The sequence below is a fragment of the Zosterops lateralis genome (genome assembly GCF_965231275.1).
Source record: "Zosterops lateralis genome assembly, chromosome: 7".
In the NCBI taxonomy this organism is placed as follows: Eukaryota; Metazoa; Chordata; class Aves; order Passeriformes; family Zosteropidae; genus Zosterops; species Zosterops lateralis.
In genome coordinates, this window is record NC_139767.1 from 18351723 (window position 1) to 18373158 (window position 21436).

The 21436-nt window shown below is 37.7% G+C and overlaps 1 protein-coding gene across 1 annotated transcript; it reads right to left on the reverse strand.

Annotated features, from left to right (window-relative positions):
* Nucleotides 1-2440: 2440 nt before the first annotated feature.
* On the reverse strand, nucleotides 2441-20615 carry HAT1 (histone acetyltransferase 1). Its single transcript, XM_083864795.1, has 11 exons — nucleotides 20531-20615; nucleotides 19493-19564; nucleotides 19103-19178; nucleotides 17357-17477; nucleotides 11906-12085; nucleotides 11554-11675; nucleotides 10949-11053; nucleotides 10510-10616; nucleotides 7921-8072; nucleotides 6566-6682; nucleotides 2441-2826 (listed from the first exon to the last, which is right to left on the reverse strand). Exons 1-11 carry the CDS (start codon nucleotides 20535-20537, stop codon nucleotides 2659-2661), a joined length of 1227 nt encoding a protein of 408 aa, XP_083720921.1. The 5' UTR covers nucleotides 20538-20615; the 3' UTR covers nucleotides 2441-2658.
* Nucleotides 20616-21436: the final 821 nt, after the last annotated feature.

Sequence of the window (21436 nt, forward strand, 5' to 3'; positions counted from 1 at the left end):
GGTTAGTGTTTACTTTAAGTTTCTGTTAGCTAGTAATAACTGAAAAGAACAATAGCAGCTTAAGAAACCTAAGATAACAGATTAAGTATTTGAACAAAAATATTTTTAATCTGGGATTACTTTAGCATCATATTGTGCCCAGAATAGGACAGGGCTCCAATAGCATTCAGCTTCAGCTATCCAATTGTCATGCCCCCAACATCTAGAGTGAAAGAGTTGCTACTAAGCCTCAGTGTTAATTTGTCAGCTCACAAATCCTCACAACTGAACCCTTCCAGTACCTACCTGCAATTTCATACAGACAGCTGTTAGTAGTTCACAGGTCTTCTCAGCACACAAAAGTCAAACATTAGTTGTGTAGTACACTACAAAGTATCTGTTTAAATATAGTAGGAGGTCTCTGTTCTTAGATACGTTAATACAGAAATACAAATGTTACACAAAACTTACTAAACTTTTATAAATAGTACTACACTTTTTTATTTCACAATATGACTCAGTGAACAGCTGGAGTTGCTGCTGTGTGTACTTCTGACAAGCATCCTGCAGTTCACTTGTAGGTGAAATTTGTTAACCCTGTTGAAAATCATGAACAAAATATCCAGACTGGCAAGCTAGGACTTTGTCTGCAGCATCCTGACATGTGAGTATTTAGTCAATTTTACCAGGAATGCATTGTCTCTAGAATGTTAGCTTGAACAGATGCAGGAGCCTACTGAAGGAAACTGGCACATGCCCCACAGCAGTGACAGAAGAGCTGTTGTAGTTTTTAGCTGTCCAGCAAGATTATTGCCTCCTCTTTGCCAAGGGAAAGGACAGTCCAGACAGTTAAGACCACTTCAGGCAAAGTCAGCAGGGCTAGTTTAATTTGCTGATGAAGATTGCTTCAGATAATTGGACTAATTTTCTGTAATGGATTAGGGTGTACTCACAAGGTCTCTCCTGGCAGCAGAGCTGCAGAAGCTGTAATCTGCTGCAGGATGGAAGGATTCCTCGAGGAAGCTGTTTATGCCTGTTTTTCATGCCAAAGTTTTGCAGTTCACAGGCACAGCCCAACATCTCAGAATGTTCCCATGACCATACTGGAATGAGAAACCACTAAAGAAACTGGAAGCACAAATTCAAACTATTTCAACTGTGTAAATGTAAAAAGAAAAACAAAAATTCTGATTTGTTATGAAAAAATGCTGCTGCCCTTACCACTGTGTGAGAGAAGTTTCACTACTGGTGAATAGCAAAAGGAAATTTTGATTAAGGGAAGCAATTTTGTGCTTTTTGGCTCAGTCATTTCCATTAGGCAGTGTTTCTTCTTGTCAGTGCTAGTTTCTTCAATGGCTTAAGAGACTGTTAGTGCAGGCTGTCCCAGAGGCATCAGAAATATCCTGGACCTCTATGCAGGAACCAAATTTAAGCATAATTCTTCAGTTCAGCTTTCCCACTTCTGACTTATAACCAAGATCTGAACATGTTCAATAAAAACTCAAAACCATCCACAAAAAAAACCCAAACTCCAAGTTCCCCAACTTAACCTCAGCCTTATTACTATGAGGAAAGCTGTTTTAACAATTGTTACTATTGATTAATAGATTTAGATACTACAGTAGATGAAAGACATCAAAATATCCTAATCCAGAATTAAAATTTCTTAAAATAATTTAATAGGAAAATACAAAAAATCCCACAGGTTCTAAACATTTAAAAATTATTTCACTTCCTCCACATCACATCAGATAGTGGAGAACTGTCAACCAACAGCTCCAGTTTTGAAAGCTGGACCTGAATCCCATTAGGGCCATCAAACATTGTTAATAAATTTCAATGACCCTTATTCAGATTAAATCCCCTAAAGTCTGAACTACCAGAAAAGATAACAATTTACTCCTTTGAGGGAGGACAGACAGGATATTTAAGAACTAACCTCACATCTGAGAAGTAATGGATAGCAGAACAGAATCAAGGAACTATATAAAGGCTCTTGCTTCCTACAGATTTATGTTTCTTTCACTAGAAGTGCTTCTGGAGTCCTCACAAAGTCTTGGCTGCTTCCCCAGCTGTGAGGTATCTTCCTGAAAATCATGAACCTGAAAACTTGGAGGTTTGAAAAAGGATGTGCTTGAGGCACTTTAGAGACTTTAACAGAATGGGTCTGTTTGCTTCCAGCAGCAGGATCCACTTTTAGCAAAGGGTAAAGACTCTGCACATAGAAAACACCGAGTGACCACAGAACCAATCTTGTAACCTGCTCATGACATTAAACCTGCACAGGCCCTACACCGTACAATGGGATCTATGGAGAACAGCCCCAGGAGAACCAAGTTAAGAGAAATTTGAGACTGCTTAGATTTATATATTAACCTGTTATTCAAGTATCTATTAAGTCTTGATCAAAACAAAAGGGTAAAAGAAAATCCATACAATTGAAGTAACACTGTATCTGAGAATCTACATTTTTTATTTCATCAAGAAGTGCCCCCAAACCTAAAGTACATTTTTAAATCTACAACACAAAAATAGAAAATATTCAAAATGCACAGAAACACAAGTCACTTTTAATGTGATTAAAACGTCACATGAGATTTTCTGCAGTTAAGTGGCAATTAAGGATGTGCTTTACAACACTGTATAGGTATCTGCAAGTCTCCTGTACAGGTAGGATCCTCATGCTTGTGCAAGTCGTTCTAGGACTCTTCGGTAATCTGAAACAAGCTGTTGGAAGCTCTCTTCTAACTGTTCACGTTGCAAGTTTAGGTCTATTTGGTTCAACTGATTAGTCATCTCCTCTGGTCTTAGACACCTTCTCATCTTGGCAAGTTCTCTCTGTTTTTTCTAAGCAATCAAACAAACAGTAGTTTGAACACAGCCAGTAATCATCAAGAATATGGTATTTCATCAACATTTATTCAATTTCAGTATCTAGTTCTTTAAATGTCCCTAATCCCAAGAGAAGCAGTAACCATGTTTGATTAGTACATTTGTTCTGTTAAAGGCTCATAGTTTCTGTATTGCTGATGAGCTAGTGAAGGGAGGAATGGTTTCAAATTTTTTTCCTTAATCAAACAGATTAGGTCTAACAGTACACCTACTACTGAAGACATATGGCACGAAAAACTTGACTGTAGAAATCTGACCAGGATATTTAGTCCTACATTAACATTAATTACGCTGATGTCCCATTATGTGACTGTTCAGCCAACAAATTTCCCTATAACTGACTATCAAAAATTAATTTCAAGCCTCCAGTACACAGAAAAAGTTTCACAAACTCTTACAAATTATTCAAGTTACCAGAGACTAGTAGTAACAGCACTGAAAAACAGTAAAGTTTGTAAGCATAAACATATTTGTACAGAAAGATGAGTTGTCCTTGCTCAGTCACATGAGATTACCTGGTTCTTAAAAACACCTCAAAATACCTTGGTATTTTCTTTATTATTCTTTATTAGCTGATACCTACTTCTGAACTACTCAGTTCTTCAGGTACTTTCCATTCTTTAGTCTTCTCTAGCTTTGTATAAGTAGAATATCATTCAACACTTCATTTAAAAAAAAGTACTATGTGAGCCTGTTATCAATAAATCTTTGCAATACCTATGGAATCAATGCATTAAAAGAAGAAAATCTCACCAAATTATTCTATTTCCAACAGTCTCAAAATCAAAGCACTTTTGTGTTCTAAATTTATGTTTATCTTGCAAAGGAATATTTGTTTTCTTTCTGTGATTGATGCTGAGAGCCAGGAGGAGTGGAGACTACAGTAAAATATAAATGAGTAAGACCAGAATAATTTTTTTAATCTCTCAAAGATTCCACAGATAGGCAAAGTTCAGTTCAGAAAACGAGGTTCTGTACTTAAGTCCTGATGAGGCGTTCAGGCACATTTCTGGCCAATAATCAACAAACCTTTCCTTGATGAAAGGATGTGAAAAGCAGCATAGATGTTTAAATTTTAGCTTCACATTAGCTCTATGCAGTCAAAATGAGTAAGATACTCAAAACATATGATGAGCTGCCCAAATGAAAATAGAGATGAGTACCTTTTGGCCAAGCTTCTGTCCGTAGAACAACTAAAACTCTATTCTAGAATTAATTCAAAGTCTGCCTAACAGGAGTGTCTGTTTAGATTATAAACAGTAGTTCTGAAAAAAGGGTGCCAGCTTTTAAATGCCCACTACAACTGGCACCGTACCATTAGGCCATCTTTAAGTTCCAGATTCCTGCTAAAAAGCAAACTCTTTGCATGTTTCAGATAATCAGTTGTTTCAATATCCATTTCTCCCCCAAATATACTACAAGCATATCCAGGCACACAAGATTTTGAAAACTGCCATCAGTAACATTTTACCTGGGCAGCTTCAAGAGGATTCTTTAAGAGCAAGTTGTTGGGCTGGGCAGAAAAGCAAATTCAAGTAGCAAACAAAGTTTTACAATTATGCAAAGCAGTGCAGCAGTGGTATTTACTTCCAAGAGGGATGACATGAAGAACAAAGACATGATTGAGGAGATATGTCTACCAGCACAATCCACTAATAAAAAGCAGAGTTTGTCAGAAACGGAGAAGCCACAGTGAAACTGAATTTTCACAAGCTGCTCACCCTTCAAGTACCTTGGAGTGATGCCCTGTTAACTAATACACCAAATCTTTTATTTTCTGTATTAGCACTACTTATACAGAAGCAACATCACATCCTGCTGCATCAGTCATCCCAATCTAGTGATGTCACAAGCATAAAGGTCTCAATATCTTTAGCAACCATCTCCTTGCTAATGTAACGACTCCAAGGGGAATAGATCTATTACATGTTCTTCCCCTGAGGCTTCTGCATATAGTTTTTTTCACTGTTACTGTTAGCCAGGAAATAATTCTAAGATGGAATACCATTTTTATTAAACTAAGGTAGTGTCAACTTAGAATTATTCTACGTCTGTACAGCACTGTTTAAAGGAAACTATCAAACAGTGTATGTAATAAAATGACACCAGTATTAGAGTATGCAGTAATATTCCTGATTATATCTTCATAAAGTTTAGTTCCCCTCCTCAAAATTACCCTCTCTATATTATAAGTTAGTTTCATTACATTTTTGAAAACTTTTTAAAAACAGCAATGTGACTAAAATTTGCTGGAAATTGTTTAAAATTAGTGTATGAGTAAGCTATTTCCTAGGCAGAACTACCATAAACAAGATGACTATTTCAGAACATGAGATTTGAAATCAGGGAAAAAGGTGTTGGCTGCTTTAAGGGTTCTTTGGAATCCACACTCAAATAACAAAAAACTAAAAATTCAATGTTCTAAAGTAGCGATATTGCATATTTAGCAATACATAATCCATTCATCATCCATGCACTTATTGTGTGCAAAGACTGAAGTGGAACCACCTGCTAGAAGAACTAGAATTGAAGTTGCTTATGAACTTTTGGATTTTGCCTACAGGACCCAGTGATGAGTGAGTGAATTGAAACCATGTAACAGTAATGAAAAACAGTTGCTGAAAAAACACCCTATTTTTAGTGGACATTGAGTGAAATTTAGCAAAAAAGACAGGACACTTGTGAAAGAAAGTGTGTGTTGATTAAGGTCGTGGCACTCAGCATGACATGAAATTATCACTAGATCAGATAGGTATTTAATACAATGCTGGCCTCTCATTTCTACTAACAGCTTCTGTAAGCCCAACATGACTACTAGCAAAATTCTGCTATTCTGGTGTAACAGGGTAAACGCTGCTTTAGGAAGGATTTCCAGCTGATCAAGGTACTCCTCGTGCTCTGTGTACCTTTATATGTAGGATTTGGTTTGCTACGCAAGTGCTTAATTGACAACAGTAGCTAACATGCTAGTTACAGCAATAAACCTAGATTTATTTGTGGCCATTTTGACTCTTGATACAAAGACTGATGGCATTAGCAACTAAAAAAAAAAAAAACTTTTAAAATTGGTATCTCAAAGGGTTAGTTTATGCAATACAGACCAACCACACTGAAAATCCAGGATGCAGAAATAATAGGAACTAAGAAAATTACTTGGTACTATGATTAATACTTGCTTGAATTTTACTGCTGCTATTATTTTATATTCCATCTGCATGGAGTTGTACTACGTTGATGTGATTTAAATTACTCCTAGCAAGTTGTTTCCTTAAGACTTAGCAAACAATTAGAACAGGAATCTAAACTAGACATAGTTTGCAGTGTAAACTTTACCCCTCTTCAAATTTCCAGCTTGTCTATTTAAGGTATGTTTTTAACCTCTTGCAAGAAATTGACCATTTCCTCCCCCTTAAACCTACTTGGGCACAATGCCCCTTGTAGCTAGACAGCAAAAGCTTAATAGTAACCTCCAACTGGAACTGCACAGGAAACAGTCAGGAGCCAAGCACAGGATCTTCAGTGCTGCTATGTACGAATGTCCTCTGCATCTGTATCTATGTCAACTGAACACTGCATACCTAATAGTAGTTGATTGGCAACATAATTGGCATCAACTACATTTATGGAAATTAAAGTAAAATCAAGTATAATTAGCCTTGAAATAAATATGAAATGATACTTAAGTCATATACACCTTATAGGGCCCAATCAGTCTTCTTTTAACATCCAACCGATAGCTTCTGGACTGTTCTGCATCACCCATATTTGTTGCACGCAATCGGAGAATTTCATAAACTCGTCTTGTGTGTTGCTAATGAACAGAAAGGAGAATAAAAACCACATCTGAATAAAGAGGTCACTCAACAGAACACCATGTGGAGAAATACTGTAATATGAGAATAATTTTTCACGTTATCAGAAGACAGGGGCATGGATAAACCTGTCCTCGTATCTAGTGGGTTCAATGAATAAACTTTTTTTTTTTACTTCAAAACCATTTTCTTCCATCCACCTACTGTCTCATCTCTCAAGTGTTGCACCAGCTGTAGAGGTGCTTCCAGGACTTGCTCTAAGTGGACAGCAGAAAGCCCAGAAGCCAGAGTCCAAAAACACTTCTAAGAACAAGGACTGAAACTAGAGTGACATTAAGCAATACCAAGCAGTATCCACTCTACTAATTTTAACAATCCACATATAATTATTACCCTTCACAAGGCCCCCTGAAAGTTCTAAATATGAACATGAAACAACAATATTTAAAGTCTCCTATTTGCTAGGGAAGAATATTCATTAGTAAATGGAAAAACTGAAGTGCTTTTGGTATCAGGATCAGAAAGTACAACATCTGTGGAGAAAATTCTGTTGCTACTGTATCAGTATTAACTTCCATCTGTATGAAAACAGAATTTAAGACCAAGGTTTTTTTTTTTCTGAACAACAGAACAAAAATAAAGTTGTTTGTTTACTAAACTACCATATTTATATACTGTTAAAAAACCCAAATGAAACTTATTTATCCTTTCAGATTTAAAATAGCAGATGCAGTTTCCTTATAGAAGTTACACCATTTTCATGAATACATCCAAATATGGCTTCAACACTGCCCATCCCTCAAGGTTTAAAGTCTTCAGTACAGCACATTCAAATACATTTTAAGTAACCAACTCTACTTCTATTTCACTACCATGCTCAAAAATGAATTTAATAATTTAAGATTACCAGCAAATTTAGTTGTTCAATTTAACTCTTTAGTTCTTCAAGTGTTTAGAGTTGCACTAGTAAGTTGTTCGCCACTTCAGCATTCTGCATTCCCAAAACAACACTTATTTGCACAAACTCTTGAAAGAAATCAAAACCATGTCAAATTCTATTACAATAGAATTTGTAGGTTAAAAAGGCATTTATCTAAAACCATGAGCCATGTATCTCCTGATACACCCTTAACAACTGTCAAAATTAGCCAGCGTGTCAATTCCATGTCTCTAAGTTTAAATTGTATTGTACTCATTTATAAGAGCATGTCCAACTACAACTGTACTGATTTAATACCTTATTTATTTTCAATTTTTGTTGAGCTTCCGTCACCATTTCTTGACTGAAACCTTGCATTAACTTTACTGGGGAAAAGCAAAGTAAATCTTGACAGAGCTTTACAAGAACAAAGTCTCTAAGCTTCACGTAGTTCTCAGATGGATCTTCAGCTAGAAAGAATAAAAAAAGCTTATCAGCATTATTTGTTTTCTCACCTCTGGTATGTAACTACAAAGAACTATGGAAAACAAAAGCACATGCAGTATTCATCAGTATATACTCTGTGCTTAATTGTTAACACTTATCAAAGGTTTTAATCTTTGACAGTAGATATCAAACAGGTCACAGAAAGATAACTTTTAATACTTTGTGTATGCAGTGCTGTACATATTCTACATATGTATTATGAAATTGACTTGTTTAAACCCATCTAACTTTTGGAAAAAGCAGTCTAGCCTAAAAACCTTTTTTCTTGTATCTTTCATTGATTCTGTATTTGGCAGTGGTAGAACTACTGAAACACAAACAAATGGGAAAACGTGGGAAAAGATTGGTGAAAATATCCTATTGTATACAAGTGAACTGGCTGAAGACATGTATTGAGCAGGAGTTAGTCTTTGTTAGCAAGGAAGGCAGGAAAAGTTACAAGAACCCAAAAGACAAGATTATCCAAACTTAAAAGGCTGAAAGGACCTAAACAAAAGCTGATCACAATTTCAAGTTACTTCCATTTTATTCAAAAAGACAGCTATTGATTCATCACTATCAAAACTGTTGCTTTAGAAAAAAACCACAGAAACTGAGAACTAGCCTCAGTTAAGATCAACAAGAGCCCATATGCAACAATTTAATGCAGAAGGAAAAATATATACAACACTGAATATATTTCTTCTTTCCTTGCTTTAGACAAGCTCACTACAAACAACTAGCAGGTCATCCTTCCCCTTCAACACTCATTTTTCTGGGAGCTAGCACTGTGGAGTTTATGGCTAACCAGCTTACAACCCAGCTGTGTTTTCCTTTAGTTTTGGGGTACACTGTAAACAGTTAAAATTTGCAGCTTTAGGACGTTCAAAAGCAAAATAAAGCTACCAAGAAGGACTGGGACAGAAGCTTTTGCCATGCAGTGTATGTGGCACTGCACAACTAATAATTTATTTTTCTGGGTTAGGTTAAAATGTGTTGTGCATGAGTGGCCTAATCTTGTATGGCAAGCCTTATAGCACTTATTCTGCAAAAGAGATTGGAGAAGTGCACTAAAGTAAATTGATTCATTCTTTTGCACTCAGATTAGTTAGAAGAAGAATGAGGCAGTTTCTGTCCAGTAAACACTATCAGCATACATTTGGTTTGTGTCAGGATGACAAGGTATAAGCAGAACAAAATATTTGCTGCAAACGTCAAACTCAGAAGTAATTTTAACTAGCAATCATTAGCTTTTACAAAGAAATTAATTAGATCTTCATTTCCTCTTTATAGAAAGTTTAAAGGCTTTATTTCACAATATTAGATGGTATGTAACTAAATATCCTGGCCATAATAAGACTGTCCAAGCCCAAGATCCCCCTCGAAAAGGACAATAAATACTTCTCTGAGAGTTGTAACTTTCATAACTTGAGTGCCATATAGAATATTGCAAGCTTTCTTCTGCTTGATTCCACAAAACATGGAACCCTGTTTTAGTGCACATTTACTGTTTGCTACAAGCCTGCACTTAAGGCACTGAGCCATTAGTATGTCATAGGATTTATGCAGTAGCATGTTCAGACTTTGCTCATCCTCAATTATAAAAGTATGGTTTGCACTATGAAAAGGAAAAAGTAAATGCACATGAGTTCCTGAAGCGTAACGTAAGTTATATTTCTTAGGTTCCCATGAAGGATTGAAATGATGAGGTGGATTATTTTGTTACGATGATCCAGCAACAAATGCATTATGAAAGCAAGTGGTCTATTGAGTTTTAATCAGAATGGAGAGTCATTTGTAACCAAGATGGGACTACACATAGAACTGAATGGTCAACGTGTTTGAACTGCATTTCTTCCTTGAAGCCACAGGACTGATGTCATGCCTGTGGCAATTTTTAAAGTTAATTTTGCTATGCACATGGATCCTTTATCTGCCATTTCCACAATCTTTTGTTTTTAGGTATTTGTGCACACACATCTATTATCATGGATACCTTCAGCCAGCTCCTAGAACACAAGTTCTCTACAAACTCTTACTGTCTGTAAAATTTCACCTTGCACACTAATATTAATATGCTATTTTAGTGTCCCCCCTCAAGTTTGAATTTTGGCTAATAGGGCTAAGTTGAACAAGGAATTTGACAAAGCTTGATCTCTTGGCAAACTCAGCTGTGTATCTCACAATAAAATAGTTAATTAGCTGGTAATCCGTTCACGCTAGGGATTGAATTTTCCTGGTGTGCTGCTCTCTAAGTATTTAAGAAGCTACACTATATACACTTTTGTAAACCAGGGTATTAATTCTGAACTGAGCAGAAGCTAATTCTTCAAAAGGCTTTAAATTCAGACAAATTAACATAAAAGTTAGCTTGTGGGCTAAAAACCTGTGAAAGTTCCTTATTAAAAATTTAACACAAACCTGTTATGTCAAGTACTGTAGGAGAAGACATATAGTATCTATGAACTGTTTCAAGCAGCTGAGCACCATGGCCTTCTCCTTGGAATGGTGGCAAGATCAGCATCTGGCTACAGACAAAGGAATGCATTTTCAGTTCAAATGAAAGCATTTGGAAACATAAGCTGAAGTCTTAAAAACAAAATGGTATTCCATATTAGATTAAGGGATGTGCAATCTTCATGTTAAAATGTTATTTTTAATCTCGAAATTGTTAAATATTCAAAACTTGTTTGAGAGTCCCTCCGCTTCAAGAAAGAAACAAAGAAATAAATCAGTGCATAGACAGCTAATAATGGGGATTTTTTTAAACAAATCAACACTATTATAAACAAGTATTGGGAACTTCAGCAGTTCCCTCTTCTGAAATAAAAGGCAAGGCACGAGTTACACCGCCAATTACCTTACACGTGGCCGGGTTTTGTCTGGGTACACATAGTAATTATAGACTGTCATGTAGCCTACGGTCGCAAAGAGCGTAGCTCCATCCTTATTATACTTCTCAAATCTGCAGATAAAACAGAAAGCCAAGCAGGTCAATTACAGTTGCGCTCCCATGCAGTGTCCATTTTCTTTTCCATTCTCCAACTGAATTTTCAGTGTCAGCAAGCTACTCTGTGAGGGCCCAATGGGTACACCTGCTATGTTCTGAATGTACAATTCACTTAATTGGTGTGCAGCAACTTGGATAAATCAGACCTCTTTACAGCACTTCAGTGCACTTGCCTATTATCAAGATGAATAGGTGGCAAGTAAAAGAAAACACAGGCAAAGCTCATTTTACTGTTTAAGCCTACATTCAGGGCTCTAACGGACAACAGCATTTAATTCAGCTCTATTCTCAAGCTTTCCCGAAGCATAATGGAGGAAAACTCAAGCCTCATAAACAATGTTTTTTCTTTCCTGGGAAAAATATCATTATACTGCTCCAATAATTGGCCAGCCACAATTAAAATGCAGGCTTTGTGGAGGTAATAAGGTCCACTGTTGCTTTAGAACTGTACTTACACTAGAAAGTAGTTCCATCTTTCATCATCTACATCAATAAAGCTAGCAGTTTCAATAAACCACATCAAGAACGTCTGAAGCCTTTCATGATATTCTCGAAAGCCTGGACATGTCATGTCAGCCTAGGGAAAAAGCCAGGAGAAGTCAGGTGAAACCTATCACAGATGCAAGAGGAAAACCTATGCAAAACCTAATTAAATTCTCTGATATAAAAAAGCATGTTAATGATTAATAAATGGATAAAATTATAGTATTTATACACTACAGTTGAATCACTACAGAAGGTGCATCTCTGCAAAATAATATTGAACTTGGTTGCTCAAAAGCAGAAGTTTAACTTAATTTTTCATACCTTGTATATCTGATATGTTATATCTTCACCAGCTTCCTCATTATGGATAGAATATGTGTGTAGCAGCATTCCAAAGGGCTTGAAGTTGACCTCCTTCTCCAGCAGAGACACAAAGTCATCTGTGTTTGTGCAAAAACCAGGTGGAATGATTTCTCTAATTTTACTTTCAACATCATCTGCCTGAAGATTACAAAAAGGGGAAGGATCAGTGGAAGATTAGAAAAAGACAGCATTGATGTCGCTGCTGTGTTTAAGAAATGAATATACGAGATATATTAATTTCTATATCTACCAGTATCATCACTGTATCTACCAGTAATTTAAAAAACAGGAAAGAAAAAGAAAAAAGAAAAAGCAAGCATTCTTGTTGTTCATTAGTGATCTTCCAGCAAGTAAAGGAGCTCATGAGATCAGAAATGTCACAATCCAGCCTTTGTAAGCATCAAAAAGCTCTTGGTTACAGCCTAAGTTCATGAACATTCTTATGTTTAGAGATTGTTATATTTGTTCAAGCTTGACTAAGAGCATTGGTAGCTATTCTGTAAGCACAGCATGTTCAGAAGGCAAGACTTTCCAGACAGCAATTCACCAAGACTATGCTATACTACACAGCCTTGGAGGACTCAGGTTCCCAAACAAGCAGCTTACAAGAGGTATTAGGTGATGCAGAACTAAGTGGAGAAAAAGGGACAAAGATCAAAAACGGTAGCTCCCAAATAGGAAAGTGACAGCTAGCACACTCTGGCATTCTTATGGCCCCCTGCTTGAAATGCCTGTCTATAGAATCAGCTGCAAAACACAGTACAAACTCAGACAACCACATCCTGCATTCTAATAAAAGAAAGTTTTGAAAACAAAGTTTGACATAAAATAGTACAACTTATGAATACTGTCAGCAAATCTGACCTGTAGTCTAACATGCTGTAGAAGACAAAATATTCTGACACCAAAATTTAATTCAGAGATTATTCTTTTCAGATAGTCAAAGTTAGAGACTATCAGCTGAGCAGACTTCATAATCCTTTTCAGACCCCCAAAAGACCACTTGATTGAATACATTTACTACTTCTTTATAACCATGAATATTTGATGAAGCTTCACAATAACGTATTACTGCTTCTCACCAGGCAATAAAACTTAATGAATTGGTCTCAACTTAACAAAACCATACTCCTCAATACAACTCCTAAAAGCCTGACATTACATTCAACAAAATGAGCTTACATTCAATTCAAACTTTCCTCTGGACAATGAATCCAGGTTTTTACTTAATGGAGTTTGCCGTGAGTTCAGCTGTAATGTTTGTATTGTATCTATTTCCACAAGGGCGGACACAAGAACACTTTGTGTTAACTTACTAAGCAGCTCTTTCACACCGTTTACATGCATGATGGGTATTAGTTCAAAACCAAGACCCTTACTACTTAGCATTCAAAACAGGGAAATTAAGATGCTTAGAACAAAATACACTACAAAAGGCTAATACAACATGCTACTAATTCCTGTCCTTTCAGCCATGGGCCCTTAAGCAGAAGCAATGCACCTGCAAATGAATAGCACTTTATCATTCAGTTACATTTTTAGCGTAGAGAAAGACAGACTTAGTTCAGCACAAACAAGTTTTATTCTTAATGGTTTGGTACTACCAACATTTATATTTATATTTGGAGAGAGAGCTATTAAGCAGTTAAAATACAGCTCTACAATACCTGGTGTAAGAACTCAGTAAAAATGTGTACAATCTTTACACTCATTTCATTCTCAAAACAAAGATAATTTGTTGGTGCCTTCGGTATTCGTCATAAACCAGTATTAGCTAAAATACGTTTTCCTTACACTTACTGATTTAAGGGCATTACACAAAAACAGCCACTTCTTCAGAATCAATGAATTACATTAAAAAATGTATTTATATGGAACACAATTTAAAAACGCCTTTTAAAATAATTGTGCAAGTGCGTTGTTTACACAGATCTTACATCTGCACTACTGACAGAGCTGTAAGAAACCACAGCTAAAGATCTGTTGCAATTTGCATTTTATATAGCTGAATAAGCATGCAAAAATAATCTAGAATTAAAACAGTATTTCCAAGCAACAGTACAGTAACTCAGACTATGGGGATGACATCTAAAAAGGGTGAATATGCAGTAAGAAGTACTATATACATAATGTCTAAGTAATTTTGCTTCCCCTCACATTTCTCAGAGGCTTAGCAAATAAAGCACTACATAATATTTTTTGATTCTATATGACTATAACATATTTTCATCTATTGCCTCTTAAAAATTCTCTCCCCTTGGAATGGGGTCTGACACAAGAAAATAGAGTCTTCAATTACTTTTAGACTTAACAGGATTTCTCCTTCTTACAGAGCAAATCCCAGAGTCCTCAGTTTGAGCAGTGGCAGAAGTTTAAGCCATGCAATTTTCAGTTAATAAGACCTGAAATACTGGAATCTCAGTATATCAAGCACAAAAAAAGGAATTTATTTCATTAAAACCTGTACTTTTTAATGAAAACATTCACTATTTAGTAGATCCTTTTCAAATGCTTCTCTTTGAGGTGCCCATAATCCATAAGGAGGTACCAAAATGTGTTTACTGCCTTCCCTTCAGCATTACTTTGACATTGGTGAGAGGCTGATTTTTTTTATCAGAGCAAGACACTCATATCTTGCCAACTGGAGTGGATGCACACAAGTTTGTCTTCAGAAAAACAATCCTGTTGACTACTACAGCAATGTTTAACATAGGCAAAGCCACTTACAATGAAGCATGCAAAAACCTAAATTAAGCCAGTCAACAATTATTAAGCTTATGTTCATGGAAGTGCTGCCTGTAATGTATTACCTTCACAATCAGAATCATGTGAGGTCATGACAGTGAATTTGGTATAGGCTTGTAACTACACTTGATTTGTAGTAGGACTGCTTAAGTGAGTGTCTCTTTGTACATCACATTTGACTCTGAGTAAATTTAATTTAGAAATTATTATTGTACTAATAGGCAGCTATGATATTTGCATACCACGCAGATGCTGTTTCAAAGTGACTTAATTTAAAATACCTATAGAAGCATATTTGAGAGTTGAATTTCTCTAAAAATCGTATGCACGTATTTCAGAAGGGAGCAATGGAGTGGTCAGCAGTATTACATTACAAAAGCACCAAATATAGAAACTATTCTTTTTAATTAACTTTTGTATAAAGCAAATGCATACACTAGATGCAAAGCAAGATATAGAGTTTTGTGAAATACTTTACCCCATCCCATCATAAAATGCAGATGAAAAGGAAGATACTGGAACAGCTGCAAATCTCAAAGCAGCAAGCAATTCAGAGGTCATTGCTATTAATATTTACACTAGAAGAAAGCAGCTTCTCTTCAGTTATTTGAAAGAATTAACTCCATTCAAGGGATAAATTCTGTCTCCTTTCACTAAATAAAGTGCCAGCTTCTGTTCAAAACATGATCATCCTTTGCTGAGGCTGCCACAATAATATAATCTCCTTAAAGGTGGACCTAAATCATGTTACGATGCATAAATATGACTGGAGTTCTGCCTTTTGACATTTCAGGGTTGTACCTCTTCCTCATGTTCAAAAAGATCTTGGACAAAAAAAAAAAAAAATAGTGGCATTGGGATGAATATTTCTGTCAGTCCCTAGCAGGGACAGCAGCAGCTGCTTTAGCAATAATGAAACCAAACATAATATTACAAAATAAAACCACCTGCTGTTGAATGAGCTTGTATGGGTATTTGGATACAAAATCCTCAGCTGTGAATAACTTTGTGGAGCATTAATACCAGCTTGCTTGTAACCAGTTGTGGTAAAGGCAGAAACTGTTGTCCTTTCCTAAACGCCATCTATTCACAGCACAAGATTATCTGTCATGTGTGGTGGATAGTCTCTATCTTAGTAAAATTATCATCAAGGAGGAGAGATAGGCAAATAGTTAACTTACAAAACTAAATGTTAATATGCATTGAAATCAACATCCTGCTGTAATGACAGCTTATGTTCTAACCTCTGCAAATGCTCTCTTAGGATGGTTAAACTGACAGCAAATACAAATGCAGAAAAAGACCAACTACAGTGGTATCCTTTTTTCTATATATATTTAGATATAGCAATATAAGCAGCTTATGTGAATGCTCAGTGCTAGTAACACTAAGGGAAGCACAGAGTAAGCAATCATATTCTTCCCCTTCGCTCTGGAAAGCATGCAGAAGTGCTGCTCAAAAAGATCTTTTTTGCCCCTATCTCAGTCCTAAAGAAATTGGAGGAATAATTTAGTATAGGAAACAGGGCTTGAAAAAAGTAACCATTTTGAGCAATCAAAAAAGTTGCAGTGTGCATAGGACAAGACAGACCTTGTTTAGACCTTCGGAGAAGTAAATTGGGTTTTCCATTTGTACAGAAAATAGGTGAAGCAAAAAGGTGCAATGGTGCAGACTCCTGTATTATTTTGAAATTATAGCAGTGAAAGGTTGGACAATTTGATTTTAACATGCTTAGTGTATGGCCAGCAGCCTTTCCTTTTTTTCCTTATTTCCAAACAATCCTTCATTAGATTGAAGAGCATGACTTTTCACTCCTAAGACTTGTTGCTCTAGCCTCCAAAGTATTTCAGACATGTCCAGGAACTTAACTGTTGAACTGAGTATATTCGAATACACCTTCAAAACTAGGAAGGACAAATCTCTAAAACCATTCCAATGTACTTCTCCTTTTACAATAGGCCTTTCCTTGAAATTATTTAAATAAACTACAAGGAATTTCAAAGTAGTAACTTAAATGCAGTCTGAAGTCATATTTGGAGAACATATGGACAGTAGGAGAGAAAAAAATAAAAACTATTCTGTAAGTATTCTATAAGCCCGGAATACCTGCAGGAAAAAAGAAGAAACGACCAAACAAAAACCCTGTAGGTAATTATATTATCACATTCCTTTATGAAAGACATAAAGCACACATGATACCCATACAGTTTATAATCTATTTTCTGCCTTACTTGTTCCCCAAGTTTTAGAGACACGGTCAAGTGTACTATCTCACAAAGTTCTTACAGAAACCTTCTCTTCCTTCGCACTGATTCTCTCCATCATAAACCCCACCAATGCTAGTCCTCCTCCTGGTCACAGTTAATATGAAAACACAGACTTGCTAAATTGAGGTTTATTTTGTGGAACTGCCTTTGGCATCAGCACCTCACATGGGACTGTTCTGTTTGACACAATTTTGATTTGATTTTACTGTCATCAGGGAATGGGAAATCTACAGATGAAGTTCAAAGCTTTTTATTGGCTTAGCAAATGGAAGCTTTGTTTATTCCTTTTTAATTTAAACCATGTTTAGGGGAGCAATTACTAAACCTAGAACTCCTGTCCATACTGAAGTAAACCTTCTCAATGTTATGCTAAAGACAGAAGCAGACCTGCACTCACCTCCACACAGTCAAACTTCTCATTCACTTTGGATGTGTACTCGATGCGGAAGAGCGTTGACAGGTTTCCAGCAATGTAATACAAGAGGATCTTCAGTCCCTTGTAGCCAAAAGCAACTTCACTGAGAAAGGAGAAAATAACAGCCAGGAACTCGATACATAACAAAACATTGACATCACAGTGGTTTCACTTCATGTAACATTCACAAGATCTTTCCCAGTAAGGTAAAGTAAGCTTCCTAACAGGAAAAGGGAATCAAATTGGATGTGCACTACCTGGACAGAGAATGCCTTACACTGCTTCTATTAGCTCGCTCCTCTAGTGGAAATATTCTGAACTCAGTAAGGCAGTGCCTGTGTCCTTACTGTGACAGCTCAGGAGAGAATGCCTGAAACAGCTAATACTGTTTTTATACTTCTTCAACTCATTAACAGGTATTTACATTAATCGATTGCTACATTCATTAAACATTACTTTGCAGTGCAGTATAATAATTTGGAATAAACTACTTCAATCTATAGTGTACAAAGCACAGATAACCAGGTATAGCGATTTGTGGAGTTTTTGGTTGATGGTTCCTATTTAGTTATCCAATCTAACCAGAAATTAGTACATGCAAAAAAAGTATAGAATACAAAAGCCTCTTTTATACTTTGTAAGTACAAGTAGCCTGAACTTTATACTCTTATGAAGAACAGAAATTTTTTTCTGAAAAAACATGCAGAAAATAGTAATGCTCACCAAGAAACAGGCCAAATTTTTTGTTAAAGTATAGCTAAAACTTTTTTTACTGAGATTTTTCTTTAAATGGTAGTACATTCATAATTTAAAATGTAAGTGCCAGAAGAATTTGCTTGTTAGCTAAACTAACAGACTGGAGATTTCTCTGATTACTAAAATTATAATTATTATCAATGATAGCTGCAATAGATTTATTTATTAGATTTAATTTATTAGATTTAATATAGGTAGCTCATCCTAATTTGAATACTTAGAATGCTTTCAAAAGGAAATTGAAATTAAGAAACACAACAACTTAAAGAAGTCCACAAAAATATGCCACTGGATTTTCCTTAGGGGTTTTATTTTTTGTTTGTTTAGCTTATTTTTTATCTAAGACCAGATTGTTGAATATCACTCTACTAAAATTATAAATGACACTTCAGCACTAATTAATTCAGCATACTCAAAATTAAAGAAACAATACTTTTTTACCTACACTTCAGGGAAGACTTTGATACCAGCATTCTCCTGGAGAAACTGGCAGCTCATTGCCTGAATGGGTGTACTCTTCATTGTCTGGATGGCCACGCCCAAAGAGTGGCGCGGGATGGAGTTAAATGCACCAGACAGCTGCTCCCCTGTGGTGTTCCCCAAGGCTCAGTGCTGGGTACAGTCCTATTTAATCTCTTTATCAGTGATCTGAATGCTTCCTAAGTCAGACTGCAGCCAGCACTAGGCTGGACAAGAGCATTGATGTGCTGGACATGGGTCCCAACAAGTGCCAGACTTGGGGCAGAACAGCTGGAAAAGGAGCTGGGGGTGCTGGCTGACAACTGCCTGGACACGACTGAGGCAGCATGTGCCCAAGTGGCATCCTGGCCTCTATCAGAAATGCAGCAGCACCATCAGGGCGGCACTTCTTCCCCTGCACTCAGTATCAGCAAAATTTCTTGGTTTTTAATGACTTGGAAGCAACTTTGCCCTTTGGGACCTATTAATTTGAATCTGGAAACTTTAACTTACTCATCTCCAAACACTTGATGGCTGTACTCTGGATTAAATGTTGTGTTCTCATCCTCCAAATCCTCAGGAAAGCGAACTGAGAAAAAAACCAAACAAAAACAATAGAGCATGACCAAGTCACCACCTCTCATTTGTTAATCCAGATGCCCTGGCAGCTGTTCATGCAGGTTTCCACTAGAGTCAGACAACTTTAATTAAGAAACTATGTGAGGGTGGCATACAAATGAAGTCAAGGCATCCTATACATGGATGTTATTTGATCTGGGAATATCAAATCAGTAATCAGACTAGAACTGAGAAATTGGCACAGCTGTACACATGCATGTATTTCAGAGGAAGGTATTAGAATACTTCAGTATTGCTTGTACAATATTTAAAAAGTGGTATTACCTAGCTTCAGCTGAATTGCTTCATTTGTATTACACTTGTATTCAGCCAGCTTCTTCTCCATAGCAGTAAGTCCTGAAAGAAAAAGGTTTTCTTAAGAGTTAAGAAGTGTCCAATCTCTCTGTCACTATTACTCAAAAAGTATATTAGAAAAAGGGTCATAAACCAAGAAAAAACACACAACACAAAACCACCAAACAAGAAAGATTAAAAAAGCTACAATATGCCAGAATATGTCAATACAGAGGATAAAGAGATCTATCTCACACACTTTTCTGGAACTAGAAAACATACAAGTATCTCTTTTTAGTTTCTGAGAATTAAAGTCATTACTATAAAAATATTAAGTATCCTAAGTTACTACCAGTTAAATATATATTCAATAGTGTCAGTAAGAAAATAAGAATTCACTATAACATGTTATTTAAGTAACACGTGTCAGGACACTTTAAGTGTTTGCATTCAGTCATTCTCATAAACAGCTGTTAATGAACTACAGTGACACGTACACCAGCAATTATTTGGCCAGCACTACTCTTCTAGAGCGGATGTGGAGGAAAAACGCAAATAAACTGTATTCAATCTGATTTCCAAAGCCTAATCCAGGACAGAAGACAAGTTCACTTCAGGTATGTTCCAAATGCTTTACAAACATAGCCCCCCTTCATTTCAGAAGTACCTTAAGTTCTACATCTCACTTAAGTCAGCAAGCTTTAAGTAAACACATTTTCGGGTTTTTAATTCCCTGCCCACCGCCAGCAAACTCGTGGCCACGGCGATACACTCCGGTTTAACACCACCAGACCGTGGCGGCCATAAACTCAGAGATTCGCAGCAGCAGGACACAGGAACTGGGTGGCAGAGCAGCCGCGCTTCCCTCTCACACCCCATTGCCCGTCCCCTGCGCTCTGTCCGGCCCCGAGCTCACGCTCCCCTGCCCCGCGCCCCGGTCACGGCGCTACCCCCGGGGCCCCTCTGCCCCGTCAGGGCGAGGCGCCGCCAGCGTCCGCCCGTTCCCCGAGCGGCGGGGCCGGGACTCACCCGCCATGGCCGAGTCCCCGCACACAGCGAATCAACCCGCGCGCCCGCCCGCCGGAAATGAGGGACGCGCACACGCGCTTCCGCTTCCGCCCGCCGAAACCCGGCGGGGAGCCAATGGCCGCCCCGCGCGGCGCGCCTAGCCCGTGCGCATGCCCAACGCTGCCTCGAGCCTCGCGCCGGCTCGCGTGGCCGGCCCCGCCCCGTCCCCTCAGAACGCGGGCCGGGCGGCGCGCGTGCGCAGCGGGGCTCGCGCCTCTCACGTGCGGGCGGCTGGCCTCGCGCCCCCGGGGCCCCGCCCCCGCGCCTTCCTCATCCACACACCTCGCTCGGGTCTCACCGCTGCACCTGCGCTTTGGCCGAACAAACAACCGCAGCTTTGTCACTAGTAACAAAACCAAAACAACCCCCAAAACGCTCTATGCTGAACCCTTGCTGCAGCCGCTGCGGGAACGACCATGGGGATTTTTGCCATTTTGTTTCAAAGGCCTGGCTTTTGTTGCACATTGGTACTCTGTGCTGGTCTGGGCTGGGGTAGAATTACTTTTCACAGTGGCTTGTGTGGGGGTGGTGAGTTCGATCTATGAGGGTCCCTTCCAACTCAGCTTATTCTGCGATTTGTGCTGAACACAGGGTGGATAATACAGAGATGGTTTTGTTATTGCTGAGTAGGGCTTATATAGAGAGCCAAGGCATTTGCTGCTTTTTGTGCTGCCATGCTGGTAACGATGTTGGGGCTGCATGAAAGGTTGGGAAGACACACAGCTGGGACAGGTGTTCCCAAGAGCCAAAGGGATATTTTTGACCAGATGGCATGATGCTCAGGGTATAAAGTGGGGAGAAGAAGAAAGATGGGAGAGGATGTTTGGGGTGATGACAGTTGTCTTCCCAAGTAACTGCTAGAGGTGA

What these genes read in the sequence shown, in the direction of transcription:
- HAT1 (XM_083864795.1), bottom strand. An exon ending in CATCAAGTGTTTGGAGATGA is followed by an intron (nt 17,478 to 19,102) that starts GTAAGTTAAAGT and finishes CTCCTTTCTCAG; the next exon opens with TGAAGTTGCTTTTGGCTACA. An exon ending in AAAAATTGAAAATAAATAAG is followed by an intron (nt 6,683 to 7,920) that starts GTATTAAATCAG and finishes TCTGTTCATTAG; the next exon opens with CAACACACAAGACGAGTTTA.